Source organism: Chiloscyllium punctatum, chromosome 15, assembly GCF_047496795.1.
Source record: "Chiloscyllium punctatum isolate Juve2018m chromosome 15, sChiPun1.3, whole genome shotgun sequence".
Lineage (NCBI taxonomy): Eukaryota > Metazoa > Chordata > Chondrichthyes > Orectolobiformes > Hemiscylliidae > Chiloscyllium > Chiloscyllium punctatum.
The window spans coordinates 86816419-86839562 of NC_092753.1; the positions used below are offsets into that span (position 1 = coordinate 86816419).

At 44.8% G+C, this 23144-nt stretch overlaps 1 protein-coding gene across 1 annotated transcript in view; it reads right to left on the reverse strand.

The window, feature by feature from the left end:
* Positions 1-5737: 5737 nt before the first annotated feature.
* Positions 5738-23144, reverse strand: part of LOC140485874 (transmembrane protease serine 3-like) — a 60458-nt gene continuing 43051 nt past the window's right edge. The window contains exons 9-13 of the mRNA XM_072584327.1: positions 22547-22716; positions 20769-20864; positions 12767-12909; positions 7729-7881; positions 5738-5797 (exon numbers count right to left, since the gene is read on the reverse strand). Coding sequence (XP_072440428.1) covers positions 5777-5797; positions 7729-7881; positions 12767-12909; positions 20769-20864; positions 22547-22716 — 583 coding nt within the window. The 3' untranslated portion in view covers positions 5738-5776. The remainder of the gene's footprint in view (positions 5798-7728; positions 7882-12766; positions 12910-20768; positions 20865-22546; positions 22717-23144) is intronic.

The window sequence follows — 23144 nt, forward strand, 5'->3', positions numbered from 1 at the left end:
AGGAGAAAGTGAGGACTGCAGATGCTGGAGATCAGATCTGAAAATGTGTTGCTGGAAAAGCGCAGCAGGTTAGGCAGCATCCAAGGAACAGAAGAATCGACATTTCGGGCATGAGCCCTTCTTCAGGAATGAGGGCTCATGAAGAAGGGCTTATGCCCGAAACGTCGATTCTCCTGTTCCTTGGATGCTGCCTAACCTGCTGCGCTTTTCCAGCAACACATTTCATGGAAGAACTGTTTTTCAGTGTTCCTCCATTAACTATGACACAACCCGTGGTGGACAGCTCGATGATCCGCCTCTGGGAGATGGATAGGAGTAAGCTGCACAACACAAGATGGTGATAAATTTGTTTTCTGACCTACCATCCTCAACGAGGGTCATTGAGGGTATGCAGGAGTTTTATTAAAAAGGTCAGTCATAGAATATGGATGTTGCTGGATAGGCCAGTTTTTATTGTCTATCATTACTTGTCCAGAGGTAGTTAAAAACATTGCTGTGGGTTGGGAGTCATATGTCAGTCAGAATAGGTAAACACAGCACATTTCCTTCCTTAGCAGACATTAATTAACCAGATGGCTTTTAACAACCAACAATGGTTGCATAGTCTACTTTTATTGAATTTAAATTTCACCATCTGATGGGCATTGAACCCATATGCCCAGAACATAAGCCTGGGGTTACTAGAATTTTAGTCTAGTGACTTAACTACTGTGCCACTGCCTCCCCATAACTACTAATAGTGAACCCATAACCCAGTTAGTATTCATAGAGTCCCTACAGTATCGAAACAAGCCATTCAGCCCATCAAGTCCTCACCAACCCTCTCACCCAGACTCAACAACTCCATCCCTATAACTCTCCATTTCCTATGGCCAATCCACCTAACCTGCACATCTTTGGACTATGGGACTAAACCAGAGCAAACCCATGCAGACATGGGGAGAATGTACAAGCCCCACCCAGACAGTCAACCCCAAGGCTGGAATTGAACCCAGGTTCTTGTGCTGTGAGGCAGTAATGCTAACCACTGAGCCACCATGCCACCCCTTCTGAGCCAAAGGAAAGAGGGAATTATGAGAGGCCTGGATAGGGTGAACAGCCGGGGTCTTTTCCCCAGGCTAGTGGTTCCAAACTAGAGGGCACAGTTTAAGGTGAGAGGGAAAAGAATTAAAAGGGCAACTTTTTACACAAAGGGTTGTGCATGTATGGAATGAGCTGCCAGAAGAAATGGTGGAGGCTGGTACAATTACAACATTTAAAAGGAATCTGGATAGGTATATGATTAGGAAAGGTTTAGAGGGAAATGGGCCAAATGCTGGTAAATAGGATGAGATTAATTAAAAATATCTGGTCGGCATGGACGAGTTTGACCAAAGGGTCGGTTTCCGTGCTGTACACCTCTATGACTCTAAGCCATTTGTCGAGACAATAATAGCAGGAAGGTAGAGAGAAAAGCATTCTGATCAAAGACCTAATATCACAGAGTTGATGCGAGGATGTTGGTGACATTTCCTGCTTGCTTTCTGTCTGTCAGAAGCAGCTAGGACACCAACAGAGATAATAATAAAATACCTCAAAAAGGAACGAAACACAATGGAGCTGTTGTCAATTGCTGTGTGCTAACCAGCATGTTTTGCTGCCAAGACAACCCTCCAATCTCCAGTTGGACTACAGTTGTATAACTGAAGAGAGCTTTAAAAGCACATTTCTCGGAAAGATAATAAGAACATGAATACGATGCATTTCCAGAGGTGAAGGTTACCATCCAATCAGTAGTACCCGATGAAAGCACATGGATTGACTCAGACAGAATGACTACCATTGCTATCATCATTGCCAGTGGAACAAACCATTGGATAACTGACAGTAAACAGTGGTTCTTAGATCTCAAACACTCAAATCTTCTCTAGATTTCATATAGAGAAGCTTCCCAACAACAGTAAAAGCACAAATGGACAACACAAATATCTAAGTTGGATTTATTCCACTTTGGTTTTTTAGCAATGGAAAATTATACCCTTTTGTCAATTTTGAAATGAAATATTACAAATGTGAAATTATTCTGCTTATCTTAGTCATAACTGCATTTCAACACCAGAAGTATCAATTGACCTCTAATTTGTTGGTCTATTTCTGATGTGCTTATCTTTAAATACATTATGCAAATAAACATTTTTATGGTCTCCATGTCAATGCTCAGTTGTAGCTTTTTAAATAAATGCCATAATAAGGCATTGGAGGGGAACTCAATTATCTCAAATACCAGCAAAGGTTATAGAAGCTAGAGACCTTGGAGAAATAAATGGTGATAACTTGAAAAGTGTCCATTTTACAGAAGAGGAGGTGCTGGATGTCTTAAAATGCATGAAGGTGGATAAATCCCTGAGACCTGACCAGGTGTATCCAAGAACATTGTCGGAGGCTGCAGAAGTGATGGTTGGGCCCCTTGCTGAGATATTTATATAATTGATAACTACAGGTGAGCCCTTGACAAGTTGATGAGCTGCCTTGTTGAACTGCTGCAGTCATGTGCTCGAGATAGACCCACAATGCTATTAGGGATGGAATGTCAGGATTTTGACCCAGCGACACTGAAGGAACAGTGATATATTTCCAAGTCATAATGGTGCGTGACTTTGAGGGGAAATTTGCAATGGTTCCTACATAGCCATTGCCCTTCTCTTTCTGGATGGAAGTTTTAAAGTGTTAAGATTGTGCTGTCTGAGGATCCTTGGTGAATTGCTGCAGTGCACCTTGTAGATGCTGCACACTTCTGCTACAGAGTGTCAGTAGTGAATGCTTATAGATATAGTACCAATCGAGCTGGCTGCTTTGTCTTGGATGGTGTCAAGTCCTTGAGAGGTGTTGAAGCTGTACCCATCCAGACAAGTGGGAAATATTCCATTGTACTCCTGACTTGTGCCTTGCAGATGGTGGACAGGCTTTGGGGAGTCAGACTGTGAATTACTTGCTTCGAGATTCCTAACCTCTGACCTGCTCTTGTAGCCATAGTATTTATAGATTAGATTCCCTACAGTGTGGAAACAGGCCATTCAGCCCAACAAGTCCACACCAACCCTCCAAAGAGTAACCCATCCAGACCCATTCCCCCTATTTACCCCTGACTAATGCACCTAACACTATGGGCAATTTACCATGGCCAATTCACCTGGCCTGCATATCTTTGGATTGTGGGAGGAAGCCAGATTACCCCGAGGAAACCCACACAGATACAGGGACAATGTGCAAACTCCACACAGACAGTTGCCCGAGGCTGGAATTGAACCCGGGTCCCTGGTGCTGTGAGGCAGCAATGCTAGCCACTGAGCCACCCGCTGCCCATATATGGCTAAATCGGTTTAGTTCTGGGTCATGGTGACACTCAGAATGTTGAGATTTTCTTTTAATCTCACTAATGGGCATCATATGTTGCACCAGCATTTACTGCCCATAACTAGTTACTCTTGAGAAGGTAATGGTGAGCTACCATCTTAAATCACTGCAGTCCACACAACTGAATGGCTTGTTAGGCCATTTGAGAGTCATCCACATTGCTGTGGTTCTGGACTCACATGTAGACAAGGCCAGCAGTCTCCTTCCTTAAATGACATTAGTGAACCAGATGGATTGGTACAACAATTGACAATTGTTTCATGGTTGTCCTTACACTTCAAATCCAGGGTTTTTTTATATTGAATTCAAACTGCCCATCTGCAGTGGTGGGATTTGAACCCGGGGTTCCCCAGGATATTACCTAGGTGTCTGAATTTCGAGACCAGTGACAATACGACGAGGCCATCACCTTCTCCATATAAGACAATAGACAATAGACAATAGATGCAGGAGTAGGCCATTCAGCCCTTCGAGCCTTCACCGCCATTCAATATGATCATGGCTGATCATTCCCAATCAGTATCCTGTTCCAGCCTTATCTCCATACCCCTTGACTCCACTATCTTTAAGAGCTCTATCCAATTCTTTCTTAAATGAATCCAGAGACTGGGCCTCCACTGCCCTCTGGGGCAGAGCATTCCACACAGTCACCACTCTCTGGGTGAAGTAGTTTCTCCTCATCTCTGTCCTAAATGGTCTACCCCGTATTTTTAAGTTGTGTCCTCTGGTTCGGCACTCCCCCATCAGCGGAAATATGTTTCCTCCTGCCAGAGTGTCCAATCCTTTCATAATCCTATACGTTCCAATCAGATCCCCTCTCAGTCTTCTAAACTCAAGGGTATACAAGCCCAGTCGCTTCAGTCTTTCCGTGTAAGGCAATCCTGCCATTCCAGGAATTGACCTCGTGAACCTACGCTGCACTCCCTCAATAGCCAGAATGTCTTTCCTCAAATTTGGAGACCAGAACTGTACACAGTACTCCAGGTGTGGTCTCACCAGGGCCTTGTACAGCTGCAGAAGCACCTCTTTGCTTCTACACTCAATCCCTCTTGTTATGAAGGCCAGCATACTATTAGCCTTCTTCACGACCTGCTGTACCTGCATGCTTGCCTTCATTGACTGGCCTTCATAACAACAATATCATAATGAAACGTTAATGTTTGCTCAATGTAAATAGCTCTCTCGCTGCTCACTAGTAAGAATCCCCCCTCACCATTCAATAATTAGTTGGAAAATGGCACCTTTTTGTCCTCAATATTGGGAAGCTCCCAGCTATTGATCTCACGCAATTCTCCCAATGTTTTCACCACAGTCCAGGTCACTCAGGAGCTGGGAAGATTCCTGTCTCACTCATCGAATGCATTATCTGTTTAGCAAGGGGTCAATAATTCCCTTAAATCCTCAGTAGTATGTCATCTTTTGAATAGAGTTTAGATTAGAGTGGTGCTGGAAAAGCACAGCAGGTCAGGCAGCATCCGAGGAGCAGGAAAATCAATGTTTCAGGCAAAAGCCCTTCATCAGGAATACGGGCAGAGTGCCTGAAGGGTGGAGAGATAATCTTTCATTTATCTTTCCACCCTGCAGGCACTCTGCCCGTATTCCTGATGAAGGGCTTTTGCCTGAAACGTTGATTTTCCTGCTCCTCGGATGCTGCCTGACCTGCTGTGCTTTTCCAGCACCACTCTAATCTAAACTCTGGTTTCCAGCATCTGCAGTCATTGTTTTTACCATCTTTCGAATGGAAAATGTTCCCATCTCACGGTGGATTGATATCAGAGGCAAATTCAGCTTAAGAGAGCCCATTAAATGCTTGCATTTTAGTTAACATTCGTAGAACTGTACAGCACAGGAACAGGCCCTTCGGCCCACAATGTCATGTCGAACATGACACTAATTTAAATTACTCCTTTCTGCATGCCATTGGTCCATATCCCACTATTCCTTGCCTTTTCAAATGTTTATCCAAAAGCCCCTTAAACGTCCCATCACATCCGTATCTACCACCATCCCTGGCAGCCCCTTCCAGAGTCCAACCACTGTGTAAAAAAACTTGCCCCTCACATCTCCTTTGAACTTACCCCCTCTCACCTTAAATGCACGCCATCTAGTATTAGGCATTGCAACTCCAGGAAAAAGATTCTGACTGTCAGCTGAGGTTAGGATGGTTTGTGGCTTTGGGAAGTCTGTTCATCTCACAATCTGGTGTGAACACTTGAAATCCTTCCACGATATCACATCAGTCTCCAAAGAAAGAGAATGAAGGCATGAGAAAAGAAAATTCAGAAAATACCGATGTGCAACCTCAAAAGATACAATAATGTTGAGAATTAAGCTTAAAGCATCAGCATCAATTTATTAAAATATTTTTCATTTCTTATTGTCTTCAGGTATTTGACTCTTCCCTCTGTGAAATAAAAATAAATTGAACACACCATTAGCTACAACAACTTGCCTTTATAACGAGACTCCTCAGAAAAAGAGAATGAGGGAGAGAGGAGGGGACAGGAATGGGGGTGGGGAATGTAGGGGTAGAGGGGCTATGGTTGAGTAGGAGTGGAGACCACAACTGGATAGAGAAAGGACTGTGGTTAAAAAGCAGGTATCGATCATCGTTGGGTTTGGAGGGACCCAAAGCACAAAGAAAGGAAGTTCAGGAAGTGTTTTCAATGGCAGTAGTGGATATGAAGAGGAATTAAGCTGGGAAGAACCACAGAACAAGTGTTAATGCTTATTGAGGGGGCCATTAATGGTGGCGTGGTGTGGTGATACTATGACTTTAAGAGACATATTTTGTCCTGTTCTATTTTTGTGAAGGAAGATTGAGACTACTTAAAGCTAATGAAGTAAACAGCTTGTGCGGCCTTGGGGTTTTTTAAAAGTTGGAACAATAGAAGCCGCCTGAATGGGTGGGGTCAAGCTCCCACAGAGCCAGAGCTTTCTGCAGTTGCTGGGGTCTTGAAGCTGGATAGAGAAGCTCTTTTTCCCCTCTCTGTTTCCACTAGAAGCTGGAGTTCTCTTCCTGCTGCTGGAATTACATATGAGAGTATCTATTTTACTGAATTTGCCTTTGTCAAGGGTGTGTTTATGGGTTGTTATGATATTGCAACAATTAATTAGTAGTAATTAATACATATATTATTTTGTTAAGCATTTCTATAGAGTTACAGTTCAGCCAATTCTTGGCTTCACCTTACACTTTTCTTAAGAAAAAGTTACACCTTAGGTATCTTCTTAATATTTTTTGAGCAGGATTGATCTGGTCTATAACAATGGAAGGAGCAGTCTTCTATCAGAGATGCAAAGAGTGAATCTGGAGGACTTGGAGGTTCATGTGTAAGCTAAACCTTGTAGGTCCTGTCTATTTTCTCAGTGGGGCAGACTGACTGCCCCCATCACTTTAGACATGAACATAAATACTTGGCACGTTTTTAACCCAAGGGTAAACATGCCAAGCCTGCCAACATTACCAGGCAAGGGATGGCTTTAAAAGCTTGGTCATCCATGCAAGATGGAAGATAGTTGCATCTCCAAGGCTGTGTTACTCAGGGAGGTTGCCTGTGACGAGGGACAAACAGATTGCCCTAGATTATAATTAAAGGGAAAGGAAGGTCCTCAATAACAATGATAAGTGGGAAGCTCTAACTGGCCACTGAAGTGGATGCAATGCTAACTTAAACAGGGGTTGCCACTAACTCGATGTGCAGATATAGAATCTCCACAGCCAATGCCAACCCTGCACCATCAACTTGCATCACCAGCAAGTGATAACTTCACATGAGGCACTGGTGGTCGCCTTTACCCTGACAGAACCAGCTTGTTCAGTCACTGAAAGAAGTGCAGCAGATGATCGTTAAAATTCTGAGGCTGCACTCTCCACATCCCTCACAGATGGCAGCATGCTAACTGCACCATTTGAACTCCATTGTCTGAGCAGGAACCTGGCGAATGTAAAGCCACAGGTTGTAGATCCTGCCCGATTCAATCGGAATTAGGAAGCAAAACCGAAAGCTATTCCCTAACAGTCATAGCTTCAATTACAAGGCAGAAAGCTAAGCCAGCTAAAAACCACAGACTTTGCTAACCGGACCCTTTGTTATCCAAACGTCCTGACGTCTGGTATGGAAACATTATCCGGATCAAAGTCCAGCAACTATAATATACTGGAGTCTTAATGTCAAAGTGATTGCAGATGGAAATGGTAGAGGCCAGATGACAGCCTAGCATTTTGCTCATTAGGTCAGAGAAATGGGACTGATGCAGTGGAAGGGAAAAAAAAACGGGAACACAAAGCAACTGAACGTTGTGAGCACAGAGCCCCGGCTCCTCTGCGTGTACCTCCATTTGTTTGTGGATCCAGTCTAGGTATTCGGTAACCCGAGCGTAGACTCCAGGTTTGTTCTGATTTGCGCAGCCCGCTCCCCAGCTTGTAATTCCGACTAACTTCCAAACGCTGTTCTCCTTGCAGGCGAGGGGACCACCGCTGTCTCCCTGTTTTGCATCCAAGAGAAAAATTAAAAGATGAACAATAAGGTTATGGAGAAATCCTCCTTGAAGGACACACATCCACATCACGAGAACGCAAGAGGTGTACATGGGATCCACAGGGTTTTAGTTTTCAGGTTAGGATTCCAGCCTTGTGGACACTCCGTGTACGTGAGACAGTCTTTGGGCAGTGATTTCAGTCCAATGGTGGCCAAACTGTGGACTCTTTGTCCAAGTGGGTAATGTTCAATGGAAAGCTTACAGTTCAGTTTAGGATGAGAAAGGGTACCTGAATCCTGTTCATATTCATCCTTCAGGGGCAAAATTCAGCTCACAATTTCAACGGATCAAGATAGGTGTCTTTATTTCTTATGTTCTTATGATGTACACAAAGATTTATATCCAACCCATGGACATGATTAATTATGCGAAGGTTTGAGAAGCAGAGCTCTTAAACAAGGGCTATTTTGATGAATGTTGATCTATTGAACAAGAGGAATTAAAAGCTTCTTAAACTACCAACATTGAAATGAATTGAATTGAATTTATTGTCACGTGTACCAAGGCACAGTGAAAAGCTTTGTCATGCAAGTAATACAGGCAGATCACAGAGTTAAGTAACATAGATAAGTAAATAATAGGTAAACAGCAGCAAAAACAAAAAACGCAGGTACAGGCAAATGATAAGAGTTTGAGTCCATTCAGTAATTTAACAACAGTAGGATAAGAAATTGTTACAAAACCGGCTGGTGCATGTGTTCAGACTTCTGTACCTTCTCCCTGATGGTAGACATTGTAGAAAAACATTGCCAGGGTGGGATGGATCTTTGAGAGTGTGCTGGCGGCCTTTCCTTGACAGTGGGCCTGGTACATGGATCTTATAGATGGGAGGTTGGCCTTTGTGATGGAGGCAACCTTAAAAAAAATCAATTCTACGGCAAGGCTTGAGAACCTAGGATGTTACTTTCAGAAAAAGAGGGCAGATTTAACAGAGAAGTTCATAATTTTACAGGGTTTTGATAGCATAAATATGGAAAGTATTGATTTGAGTTGCAATAAAATCAGTAATCAGAGTAATCTTAGAGTAAAGGGAAAGGAAATAAGGAGAAACTTCTTCAGCCCGAGAGTGGTGAATCTATGGAATTCACTGCCACTAAAGGCTGTCGAGGCCAGGTCATTGAGTATATTTAAGACTGAGATAGATAGGTTCTTGATTGTCAAGGGAATTAAGAATTACAGGGAGAAAGCAGGATAATAAGGTTGAGAAATGTATCAGCCATGATTGAATGGTAGAGCAGACTCGATGGGCTGAATGGCCTAATTTCTGCTCTAATGTCTTATGGTCTTACAGCACAGAGTTAAGATATAACTAAGTAAACCTAATGATGGGAATTTATTTCCATAGTTCTAACACTTAGGATTGAAGAGCTCCCCTTTTATCTCTCTTCTTATGACTGCTCCAGGGTTTTATTTTGTTTTGGATAAAGATGGTCCTGTAACTTTTAATGTGCACATATCTGCTAACATCTGATGAAGAATTTCTCAGACTGGTTTTCATAAAGCGGATAAAATAAAGAATTAGTTTTACTGCATTATAGACCAACCTGGGTAAAACTTTGAAATACCTTCTGACTTCCATAAACGAATGCACATAAACACACTCACATCTTGAAATGCACATTAAATACAGATTGCAGAGTAGAGAAAGATAAATTTGGCTAAAGAATAGTTTTAAAATGATGAAACAAATTCACAGCTTGTTGTCTGTGGGAACAATTACAGTATTTAAACCCATTTGGATAAGTACATGAATAGGAAAGGTTTTGAGGGATATGGGCCTGGAGCAGGCAGATGGAACTAGTTTACTTTGGGATTATGTTCCGCATGGACTGGTTGGACTTAAGGGTCTGTTTCCATGCTGTATGACTTTATGACTCTAAGACTCGCTTCCATCACTGAGTTGGTTTGAAGTTGCAGCTGGTATTTCCATCATCTCTGAAGATTCTGATGTGAATTTGTAGTCGTTCTTTTACAAGCTGTCCATTGCAGAATGGAAACACAGTTAAATTAGTAGACAGTGATTTCCTTTCAGGTAGAGAAAAAGAGAGAATTGCAGTAGTTCTTTTTTTTCCGTTGTTTAACTGCTGCTGACATTCTGCTCAAAACTATGTGCTGAAGTTAGAGAGCTTGGCCTGTTGTGTGACTCCTCTCTCCAACCGGCAGTAATTGAAACAAAAGTTGTGGTTTTTAGTGCCTACTCTGTTAACTTATTTGGAAAACTATCTTAAAAAACCTAGTTATAGGCCAACCTCTCTGAAAGCTAGTGATTCTAAATAAACCTATTGGACTATAACCCGGTGTGTGGTTTTTAACTTTGTCCACCCCAGTCCAACACCAGTTCCTCCAAATCTTTAAACAACACTAAGATCCTTTGTCCAATAAAAGTCAACAACTTTGCAAAGTTCTAATGTAGAGTCACTGACTTGAAGCATTAGCTCTACTTTCTTCCCACAGGTTTTCCAGACCTGATGGGCTTCTCCAGCAATTTTGGTCTTTGTTCCACACCTTTGACCTCACCTGGTCATTTATCATTTCAATACTGTAGGCCACTTCCATTGTGATCTTTATTATGGCTGGAAGAGATTGCTCACAAATCCTTGGGACATGCCATTATTTTAACAGATGACAAAGATTTGTGTGGGATATACAGCTGCATGTAGATTTGAAATCACTTTAGTCCTTTTTTAGAACAGTGTTTTTAAAAAAATAAGCCCAACTCATAACTACTGCTGCTGATTTAAAAGTCAATTAGTTGACGTGAAGACATCACCATTTTGAGATACTGTCACACTTTGCTTTCTGCCTGAATAGCAGCCAGGTCTCTTACTCAGGCCATCCCCAGCTGACGTGTCCATGATTGAGTTTGCTGCCTCAGGAACATTTAGATTTTAGATTGAGATTTTTATTGTCACATGTACTCAAGTACAGGGTACGTTGTATTGTGTCACAATAGTCTTACCGCACCCTAAGGCTGCTCTCTCATTGCAGAGAAGCGACCAGTGGTGATTTAACCTGAGGGCTGCCAGACCTCAGGTGAGGGAAGAAACTATGAGAAGGAGAGCCCTTCATGATAACCTCAAAGCGGCATTGGGAATTAAACCTCTGCTGGTGGCATCACACTGTTCTGCAAGCCAATAATCCAGCCAACTGAGCTAAACCAACTTCCTACAGGGTACAGAAGGGCAGTGAAAAGGATACGTCACCACACATACTGCCATCTTAGGTACAAAGTACCTTGGCACAAAAACTTACTTCTTTATTTTTCTAATTCTGTAACTAAGTTAAAAAGGTTCAACATTGCAGTCTTCTTTTGTATACAACTTGCAAAATAGAAATAGAGTTAAGAAGTCATATACTACAGTCCTTTCTTAAGCCATGGGCCTGCAAAATGTCCAAGGTGGACTTTCCCCAAGTGGGCTCACTCTCCCCTGACCTGGGCACAGTTTTACCCATGCTGGGCTAAGACCCACCCATGTGTACCAGCCTTCTCTGACCACTGCTGTTGATTGGGCATGCCAGGCTTCACTGCTGCTCACAAGGCTTCGGCCCTGACCGCCATTCACCGTCTTGCTCCAACTGCCATCCGGGCTCAGGCTGGGTCCCATCATCTTTACTGAAAGAGAGGCACCATCCCTGGGAAGATTGCACACAGTACATTTGGCATCCAGGAACACTCCTTCCTATGTCAGGACAACAATAATTAAATCTCAAATTTTTCCATTAGCTGGGAAGCACATTGCGTGGCACTGAATTCACCTCGGGCTCCATTGGTGTGTCAACCTATTGTACTCATTCTGATCATTGAAAGTGAAACTTGAATCCACAAGCTCTGGATTCAGAGGGAGAGGTGCTCCCCACACAGGGTCATGACTAAACCAAATGAGATACCAGCACGTTATGGTATCCAGTTTATGGAAACAGGTGAGGTTGGGAGGGTGTTGGTGGCGAGCAAATATACAGAGAAATTACAGCAGGCCGTCAGTGCAATTTTAGGAAATTGTGGAAATCCCTAATGAATATTGCATTCAGTTCTGGTCTTCGTGCTATAAGAGAGATGTTAAAGTTGAAAGGGGTCAGCAAATATTTACAAGGTTTTTGCTGGAATTGGAGGATTTAAGCAACAGGGAGAGACTAAGTAGGCTGGGAACATTTTCCCTGGAGTGTCAGAGGCCGAGGGATGACCTTATAGAGTTTATAAAATCATGAGGGGTATGGTGAATTGACAAGATATTTTTCCCAGGATAGGAGAGTCCAGACATAGAGGGCATAGATTTAAGGTGAGAGAGGAAAGAGTTAAAAGGGACTAAGGGGCAATTTTTTTGTACAGAGGTTGGTGTGTGTGTGGAATGAGCTGCCAGAGGACGTGGTGGAGGCTGGTACAATTACAACATTTAAAGGTTATCTGGATGGTACATGAATAGAAAAGGTTTCAAGGGATATGGGCCAAGTGCTGGCAAATGGGACTAGATTGGTTTAGGATATCTGGCCGGCATGGGCGGGTTGGACTGAAGGGTCTGTCTCCAGGCTGTATATCTCTATGACTCTATTGTCATCAAGATCTACAACACAGAAAGAAGCCCCATTAAGTCTGTGCCAGTTAAAACAGACACCTAACTATTCTAATGCCATTTTCCAGCGCTTGGCCCATCGTCGCAAGTCCTGAGCAAAATACATTGTCCTGAGCAAAATAGTTATTTATAAGTAATGGACATTTTTATCAACAATGGAATATATCAATGGAATGAATCAAAACAGGGAGGGGGTGCTCTGTTAGTCAGTCGTCCTCATGGGTGACCAGTTCCCAAGAATTATATGCATCTTTGAACATTACCTGGCAGGAATCGACCCCTCCCTGAAGATAGCCAGCACAAATCATTCTGGAACTTATCCTCTTGTAGTATATTTCTGGGCGGCTGCACACATGATTGGATATTAGGGGAACCTGGGCCTCCATTAGACTGACCGAAATTTCATCTGCTGAATAACAAATCACATAATTTAGTCTGTTTCACTTAATGGAATAATAGATTTGAATAAAAAAAAGGAGACGTTGTCCCAGGTTTACCTGGCTAAGTAACGCTGAGTTTGAGGGTGTTTAGCTATTAGCGTTTACATCACCCAACAGCCTGTTCTAAGGGAGAGATGGCCAGTGAGTTAGAAATCACCAAGTTGTTGGGTGATTTGTGCCAAACTACATTTAACCTCAGAAAAATGTCAACTTGTGGTGCCCTTCTTGAGAGTATGGTGAAATCACTGTTGGTCACACATTAATCACCGATGAACCTCTTTGGAAAGTTACGGCTGGAATTTAACACCATAAGCAATTCTCCAAAGAGAAGAAGATGTATGTCATTTCCAGCTCTGACCCAGAAAGAGAACAATTTAAAGCATGAATTTTAATTCCCAAAGGACAAAATTGCCATTAGTCAATTTTAAAGTTGGGAATTCAACATTTTTGTTCCTTGTCTTTCTTTCTCCCTTTGGCAATCCAATCTTTTACTTCTCTGCCTGACTTGACACTAATCCATTGTATTTCTTTCTTTGCATAATGTCTGATTGTTTGTGAAAGTCCCAGATGTCTATTGTCTTCACCATCAACTTACACTTCCAGTAAAGGAACAAGTAAAGTCACTATAGTTCCATGGGGCTGCTCTCTCATTACAGAGAGATAACTGGTGATGAATTTAACCCAAGGGCAATGGGTAAAGGAGCAAGGTGGAGAAGGCAAGACCTGCAAGGCAACCTTAGTTGATGTGGGAATTGAAGCCACACTGTTGGCATCCCTTTGCATTGTACACTCGTCATCCAGTCAACTGAACTGACTGACACTTACTTCCAATAATGTACCAAAATATATTTCTCAAGGTGATGGATGAGGGAAGAATCCCAACTAATGGAATCATTTACTCTGTTCCTGCAAAATCTGAACTCTTACATTTTGCTTACGAAGGGATAGAAAGGATTGGGAAAGCTCATTCCAGTCAGTCAGGCTGGTCCAAAAAAATCTAAACGTATGATGTAGGCTTATCTCTTGTCCCCTTCCTCCCTCCTAGCTGTCCAGACATTCACTATCATCATTGTGAAGCTGTTGAATGTAAACTGTTTATTGGCCTTCCCTTGCCCCATTGTGCCTCTAGTTACGGAGCCTTTGCTAACATTGAATAATTTATTAATGCTTTGTTTATCAACATCAGTTGGAAACAGACTATGGTTTGAGCCTCCCTAATCTCTCCCAGTCCCCTCAACTCCCTTCACGTAGACGATAGAGGATACTCTGACTTTGAGTGAAATGGCCAATGATACACATCACTAACATGACATGAAGGACCAAACACAACCCATTTCATATATTGGAGCAGAAGTAGGCCATTTGGCCCATTGTGCCTGCTCCATCATTCAATATGATTAAGGCTGATCAGACAACTCAGTACCCTGCTCGCGATTTCACGCCATACTATTTTATACATTGAGCCCTAGGAACTAGAGGACACAGGCTTAAGGTGAGAGGATAAAGACTTAAAAAGGGCTAACCTCTCCTCGCAGAGCAGTTGTTAGTGGAATTGGTGATGGTGAGTACAATTATAACATTTAAAAGGCATTTGGATAGGATTATGAATAGGAAGGGCTTAAATGCTGGCAAATGGGACTAGGTCATATTGGTATGTCTGGACAGCATGGACAAGTTGGACCAAAGGGGCTGTTTCCACGTTGTATGATTTTATGACTCAAAAACTATATCTATAACTCCCCATACCTCCACATGCCTTTAGAAACTAGAAATTTAACTATATTCAATTACTGGGCCTTCATAGCCTTCTATTGTAGAGAATTCCACAGACTCACCATCGGTCTAACTGAAAAACTTCTCATCTCAGACTGAAATGGCCTACCCCGTATAGTGAGATTGTGATTTTTTTTGTTCTGGACTAATTGGAGCATATTTTTCCTCCCAAGTTCTTATGTGAAAATGATTCCTTGATGTGCTGCAGTTCCATAGGTAACAGTCTATCAAGGATACCTTACTCAAGTGAGCAATACCTACATGTAAGTCTGGGTGATAAATTCACCATTACACAGTAAATACTGTCTTAGCCAGGCTCCAACTGTACAGCAGCGATAACAGTGTGGAATCTACATACAGACTAGGAACTTGAGCAGGCCAATCACCCCTTTGAGTCTGGTCCACCATTTGATAGGATCATGGCTGATCTGATTGTGATCTCGACACTACTTTCCTATCCATTCCCAATAACTTGGAATCCCTTATTTATCAAGATCTATCTATCTCAGGCCTCAAAATATTCAACAACCCTAACTCCCGTCTCCTTGGGGAAGAGGATCAGCAATGACAAGCTTGATGGACTTTCCCTCTCTCTTATTAAGACTGACCAATTAAAGATGAAGTTACAAGACAATCCCATGACTCACAGTACACTGGCAATGCATGCATGTGCATTGATATATGGTGACACTATACTGTTGCCCAGTAGGACATTATTTTATTTTGTCAAACATAAATTGCTCTCCATTTGGAGGTTTTGATTCTTTCTGCAGGGTCACTCTATGGATAGATCTGTCTATCAACATTTCATGTGATACACCATTCCTTGCATACAAGAAGTAAAGCTGAGATGACATGTTGGCTCAGTAGTTGGCACTGCTGCCTCACCGTGCCAAGGACCTGGGTTCAACTCCAGCCTTGAGTCACGGTCTGTGTGGAGTCTGCATGTGTCTGCATGACTTCCTTTCATGTGCTCCAGGTTCCTCCCACAGTCCAAAGTTGTGTAGATTTGGTGGATTGGCCATGCTGAATTACCACATAGTGTACTAGGATGTGCAGGCTAGGTGGGTGAACCATAGCAAATGTGCAGTTATGAGGTTAGGGTGGGGGGACTGGGTCTGGCTGGGATGCTGTTTGGAGAGTCAGTGCAGACTTGATAGGAGGTTCTGGATTAGTGGTCCTGGAAGAGCACAGCAGTTCAGGCAGCATCCAAGGAGCTTCGTTTCGGGCAAAAGCCCTTAATCAGGACAAAGGCAGTGAGCCTGAAGCGTGGAGAGATAATCTAAAGGAGGGTGGGGGTGGGGAGAAAGTTGCATAGAGTACAATGGGTGAGTGGGGGAGGGGCTGAAGGTGATAGGTAAAGGAGGAGAGGGTGGAGTGGATAGGTGGAAAAGAAGATAGGCAGGTAGGACAAGTCCGGACATGTCATGGGGACAGTTACTGAGCTGGAAGTTTAGAACTAGGGTGAGGTGGGGGAAGGGGAAATGAGGAAACTGTTGAGGTCCACATTGATGCCCTGGGGTTGAAGTGTTCCGAGGCGGAAGATGAGGCGTTCTTCCTCCAGGTGTCTGGTGGTGAGGGAGCAGTGGTGAAGGAGGCCCAGGGCTCCATGTCCTCGGCAGAGTGGGAGGGTAGAGTTGAAATGTTGTGCCACGGGGCAGTGTGGTTGATTGTTGCGGGTGTCCCGGAGATGTTCCCTAAAGCGCTCTGCTAGGAGGTGCCCAGTCTCCCCAATGTAGAGGAGCAACGGATACAATAAGTGAAATTAGTGGATGTGCAAGTAAAACTTTGATGGATGTGGAAGGCTCCTTTAGGGCCTTGGATAAAGGTGTGGGCACAGGTTTTACAGTTCCTGCGGTGGCAGGGGAAAGTGCCAGGATGGGAGGGTGGGTTGTAGGGGGGCGTGGACCTGACCAGGTAGTCACGGAGGGAACGGTCTTTGCGGAAGGCGGAAAGGGGTGGGGAGGGAAATATATCCCTGGTGGTGGGGTCTGTTTGGAGGTGGCGGAAATGTCGGTGGATGATTTGGTTTATGCGAAGGTTAGTCGGGTGGAAGGTGAGCACCAGGGGCGTTCTGTCCTTGTTATGGTTGGAGGGGTGGGGTCTGAGGGCGGAAGTGCGGGATGGAGACGAGATGCATTGGAGGGCATCTTTAACCAAGTTGGAAGGGAAATTGCGGTCTCCAAAGAAGGAGGCCATCTGGTGTGTTCTGTGGTGGAACTGGTCCTCCTGGGAGCAGATCCGGGGGAGGCGGAGGAATTGGGAATACGGGATGGCATTTTTGCAAGAGGTAGGGCGGGAAGAGGTGTAATCCAGGTAGCTGTGGGAATCGGTGGGTTTGTAAAAAATGTTAGTGTCAAGTCGGTCGTCATTAATGGAGATGGAGAGGTCCAGGAAGGGGAGGGAGGTGTCAGAGATGGTCCAGGTAAATTTAAGGTCAGGGTGGAATGTGTTGGTGAAGTTGATGAATTGCTCAACATCCGTGCAGGAGAATGAGGTGGCGCCAATGCAGTTATCAATGTAGTGGAGGAAGAGGTGGTGTAAGAGGCCAATGTCGTGGTGTAATTACGGAAGATCAACTGCTCTACGTAGCCAACAAAGAGACAGGCATAGCTGGGGCCCATACGTGTGCCCATGGCTACCCCTTTGGTCTGGAGGAAGTGGGAGGATTCAAAGGAGAAATTGTTAAGGGTGAGGACCAGTTCGGCCAAACGAATGCGAGTGTCGGTGGAAGAGTACTGTTGGGGATGTCTGGAGAGGAAAAAGCGGAGGGCTTGGAGGCCCTGGTCATGGCGGATGGAGCTGTAGAGGGATTGATATCCATGGTGAAGATGAGGCATTGGGGGCCGGTGAAACGGAAGTCTTGGAGGACGTGGAGGGCATGGGTGGTGTCTCAAACGTATGTGGGGAGTTCCTGGACTAGGGGGGAATAGGACAGTGTGGAGGTAGGTAGAGATGAGTTCAGTGGGGCAGGAGCATGCTGAGACAATGGGTCGGCCAGGGTGGTCAGGCTTGTGGATCTTGGGAAGGAGGTAGAACCGGGCAGTGCGGGGTTCCCGGACTATGAGGTTGGAAGCTGTGGGTGGGAGATCTCCTGAGGTAATGAGGTTCTGTATGGTCTGGGAGATGATGGTTTGGTGTTGGGGCGTGGGGTCATGGCCGAGGGGGCAGTAGGAAGAGGTGTCCTTGAGTTGGCATTTGGCTTCAGCGGTGTAGAGGTCAGTGCGCCAGACTACCACTGCGCCCCATTTATCCGCTGCCTTAATGGTGAGATTGGATTTGGAGCAGAGGGATTGCAGGGCTGCGCATTGTGAGAGTGAGAGGTTGGAATGGGGGAGGGAGGTAGACAGGTTGAGGTGGTTAATGTCCTGGTGGCAGTTGGAAATGAAGAGGTCGAGGACAGGTAATAGGCCAGCGCGGGGTGTCCAGGTGGATGCAGTGTGTTGGAGGTGGGCGAAGGGGTCCTCGGAAGGTGGGTGGGTGTCCTGATTGTGAAAGTAAGCTCGGAGGCGGAGGCGACGGAAGAATTGTTTGACGTAACGGCGTGTATTAAATTCATTGATGCGCGGGTGGAGGGGGATGAATGTGAGTCCTTTGCTGAGGACTGATCATTCATCCTCAGTGAGGGGGAGGTCTGGGGGGATGGTGAAAACTCGGCAGGGCTGGGAGCTGGGATCTGGTGTGGGTGTAGAGCTGGGAGTGGGGGCAGAATCTGTAACTGGATTGGGTGTGATGGTGGGGGGAATGGGGGTGGAGTCATGAGCAGGGGTAGTGTTCCCCTCGGGGTTCTGGGGGGTGGGAAGAGTGACAGTGGGGTCTGTGGGGGGCATGTCAGCAGAATGCAGGTGAGTGGCGCTGGTGGGGGCAGAAGTGGGGGTGACCACTGGAGATGGGGTGGCGGAACTCACTGAGCATGTGGCATCAGCGATGATGTGAAGGACGGAAGTGATGTCACGTGTGATGAATGAGGAATTGTGAGGGGTGGAAGTGGTTGTGGGAGTGGCCAAGATGGGGGTGGAAGTGACATCATCAGTCAGAGTTGGGGTGGCAGCCGCATCAGCTTCATGGCTAATGGCGGAATAGATTTCGAGGCCAGGGGAATCCTCTGGAATGTTTGAGGAGTGCTGGTTACGGAGGTGGGTGGATAAAAGTTTGTTGTACTTATAATTTTTGATGTTTGAGATGGAATTGAAATACTATTTGTTAGGAGTATGAATCCTCCTGAGGATGTAGTACAGAGTGGGTCCTTTGCAATTCTGAGTTTATCAACTTCACCAACACATTCCACCGTGACCTTAAATTTACCTGGACCATCTCTGACACCTCCCTCCCCTTCCTGGACCTCTCCATCTCCATTAATGATGACCGACTTGACACTGACATTTTTTACAAACCCACTGACTCCCACAACCACCTGGATTACACCTCTTCCCACCCTACCTCTTGCAAAAATGCCATCCTGTATTCCCAATTCCTCTGCCTCCGCCGGATCTGCTCCCAGGGGGACCAGTTCCTCCACAGAACACACCAGATGGCCTCCTTCTTTAAAAACCGCAATTTGCTTTCCCACGTGGTTAAAGATGCCCTCCAACGCATCTCATTTCCATCCCGCACCTCCGCCCTCAGACCCCACCCCTCCAACTGTAACAAGGACAGAACTCCCCTGGTGCTCACCTTCCACCCGATCAACCTTTGCATAAACCAAATCATCCGCCGACATTTCTGCCACCTCCAAAAAGACCCCACCACCAGGGATATATTTCCCTCCCCACACCTTTCCACCTTCCGCAAAGACCGTTCCCTCCATGACTACCTGGTCAGGTCCACGCCCCCCTACAACCCACCCTCCCATCCTGGCACCTTCCCCTGCCACCGCAGGAACTGTAAAACCTGCGCCCACACCTCCTCCCTCACCTCCATCCAAGGCCCTAAAGGAGCCTTCCACATCCATCAAAATTTTACGTGCACATCCACTAATATCATTTATTGTATCTGTTGCTCCCGATGTGGTCTCCTCTACATTGCGGACACTGGGCGCCTCCTCGAAGAGAGCTTTAGGGAACATCTCTGGGACACCCGCACCAATCAACCACACCGCCCCGTGGCCCAACATTTCAACTCACCTTCCCACTCTGCCGAGGACATGGAAGTCCTGGGCCTCCTTCACCGCCGCTCCCTCACCACCAGACACCTGGAGGAAGAACGCCTCATCTTCCGCCTCGGAACAGTTCAATCCCAGGGCATCAATGTGGACCTCAACAGTTTCCTCATTTCCCCTTCCCCCACCTCACCCTAGTTCTAAACTTCTAGCCCAGCACTGTCCCCATGACTTGTCCGGACTTGTCCTACCTGCCTATCACCTTTTCCACCTATCCACTCCACCCTCTCCTCCCTGATCTATCACCTTCATCCCCTCCCCCACTCACCCATTGTACTCTATGCTACTTTCTCCCCACCCCCACCCTCCTCTAGCTTATCTCTCCACGCTTCAGGCTCACTGCCTTTATTCCTGATGCAGGGCTTTTGCCCGAAACGTCGATTTCGAAGCTCTTTGGATGCTGCCTGAACTGCTGTGCTTTTCCAGCACCACTAATCCAGAATCTGGTTTCCAGCATCTGCAGTCATTGTTTTTACCTCGCAGACTTGATAGGCCAAACAGCCTTTTCCGTGCCGCAGGGATTCTATGACAAAGTTGCTATAGACCCATTGGACCATAAAGCTGCTTTCTAATTGGACAGAGAGAGATGACTGTTGGTGAGTTTAACTTGAGGGTCCTCAGGCCTCAGATGAGGGTAACGTTGAGAAGGCATTCATGGTAACCCCAAATCAGCCATCCAGCCATTTGAGCTGACTGATCCTCTTGTATGTATGTCTCAATGGGATGTTTGGATTGGAGGGTGAGTAGATTTTACCTAAAGTTTACACTATTTTCATTTTTCAGTGGGGATCATTTCAAAGGCACCCTGGCTGACCTGTCACCTCTTGGCCCAAGCAATATTAAGTCCAGAAGTCCTGGTTGAGATAAGGTGATGATTTTTCAAATCAGTTTTACCTCCTTCAGCAGTCAGGCCCCATCCTGAAATCCAGCAGGCCGTACCTTCTGCAAACTCTTGTCCTGAATTGGGAAGGCAGATAGGCTGAATCCAATCTGTGTTACGTTAAAAAAAAATGTACAAGACATTTCCTGTAAGCTCGCAGCAAAATTACAATTTCAAGACAGAATCCCAAAGTCGCTGGGAATACAAGAAAATCGAGCCTTTAATTCTCTTGAGCTGATGCACTCTGTTTTTAAGGGTGAAAGAATTCTGAGAGAGACTGTGGATATATTACCTTCTCTGTTCTCGACCATAAGAAATAGGAATAGAGGAGGACCATTTCGCCCCTCCATCCTGCTCTACCATTCAACAGGATTTTGGCTGATCTGAAATTCCCCAGGTCCACTATCCTCTGTTTTCTCTGCAACCCTCAATTCCCCTACTGATCAATCTATCTATCTCACAAGGACTCTAGCCCCAAAGCTCTCTGTGGGGAGGCATTTGAAACACTCTCTGAGAGAAGAAATTCCTCCTCATCTCTGTCTTAAACTGATGTCCTTTTATTTTGAGACAATGCCCTCTGTTTCTAAGCTCTCCCATCTCTCTTGCCAGTCTAAAGCTTCAGACTCAAGCAGCTAATGGTCCAATCATCAAGCTGGCATTAATGAAAATTGGCAAGGTGGATGGGTACTGAGTTGGGCGAATGCAGCGGTTTCAGAGGATGTAGATCTGATGGAGATGACAGCGATAGCAATGCTATGACTGATGATGAAAACAATGAATGAGAATTTTAATGTTGAGGCATTATTGGACATGAGTCCAAGTCAATCTCTCTTCACCAAGTTAACAAATTATCTAGGTTTTGTATGATCCAGATAGGTTAGGGTTAGGGTTATGGTCATGAACCTTCCTTGAATCATTCTGACAGTCTTCAGCCTGCGTACTGCATAGTCAGACAGGTCAACAGTCTGATCAGAATAGAGCTCTCTCTACTCTGACCACAACTCAATACTATCTTTTGAAGGCAAAACCATGCTGAGTCAGATATATCCCCGAATCAGCAAACCTGCTAATTCCTACAGTAAGCCTGGATTTAGTTGCATTGTGGTAGTTAATCTTCAAGAAGTTTTATCCTCAGCAGAAGGATATTGTGAAATACCAATTTGCAACACTTGCCTTTTGTGTAGTTACTGAGTCCAGTGTCAGTGTGAAGTGAGTTGTAATTATGTACAGTCACTCTACTGTGGGCTCAGCTTCTGCGAGAACTGTATTGAAAGTAGGCCTAGCTCCCTTCTCAGATGGCAATGCTATAGTTTAGCAAAAGGAAGAGGCTTTTACCTAAGCAACTTGGACTATGTGGAATGGTGGCACAGTGGTTAGCACTGCTACCCCACAGCGCTAGCAACCAAGGTTCATTTCCAGCCTTAGGTAACTGTTTATGTGGAGTTTGCCCATTCTCCCTGTGTCTGTGTGGGCTTCCTCCCATAATCCAAAGATATGCAGGTTAGGTGGATTGGCCATGCTAAATTACCCATAATGTCCAAGGATGTGCAGGTTACTGAATGAGCTGTGGGAAATATCGGGTGGGCTGGTCTTCAGAGGGTTGGTGTGGACTTGATGGGCCAAATGGCCTGTTTCCAAACTGTAGGGATTCTTTATCTTGATCAAGTGCCTGAATGAAAAGGTAGCTAATGTTCCTCTTAGACAATTGTCATTCCATTTAATTTTTAGAATGGGTCCAAAGAACAAAATTAAGGATCTTTTCATGAGCTCGCAAAATCAGTGATAAAGTTACCATTAAACATCAATGGCCTCGCCAGTTTGATGAGTGCAATGTCATAATCATAAGTCCTTCCTTTGTATTTCTTGTGATGTATGATCTTCTCCACAATGTAGGATGAGCTATCAGTCAGTGGCTGTTCTACAATTCCAACATAGACCTTCCATGAGGAGAGAAATATAAACCTGAAACCAGAATGGACAGCACTGAATTAGGCTACACATTATTGAAATGCTGGTTCAGAGATATGCCCTTCCCCTCCCAAATAAGAAGTCACACTTTCGGGTAAGATTTAAATATTATTCACATAAAGTTAAAATCTCAAGGTGAGAGATAGTTTTTAATGGTTATTTTAGCTTGCTGTCCTCTACCCTTTCAGATGCTAATGCAGGCACGTCCTTCCCATGTGCTCTCTGTCCTCCATTACCAAGGCTATTTTGCTAATTGTCCTCCCGAAGCTCAGGTCGGACATTTCTAACCCTCTCACGTGTCACCACCTGGAAGTGTGCTCTGGCACCACATCCTGTTTCATACCATGCTTTTTGAAATATATTTGTGGGATGTGGGTATCGCTGGCCCTTGAGAAGGTGGTGGTGGTGAACTGCCTTCTTGA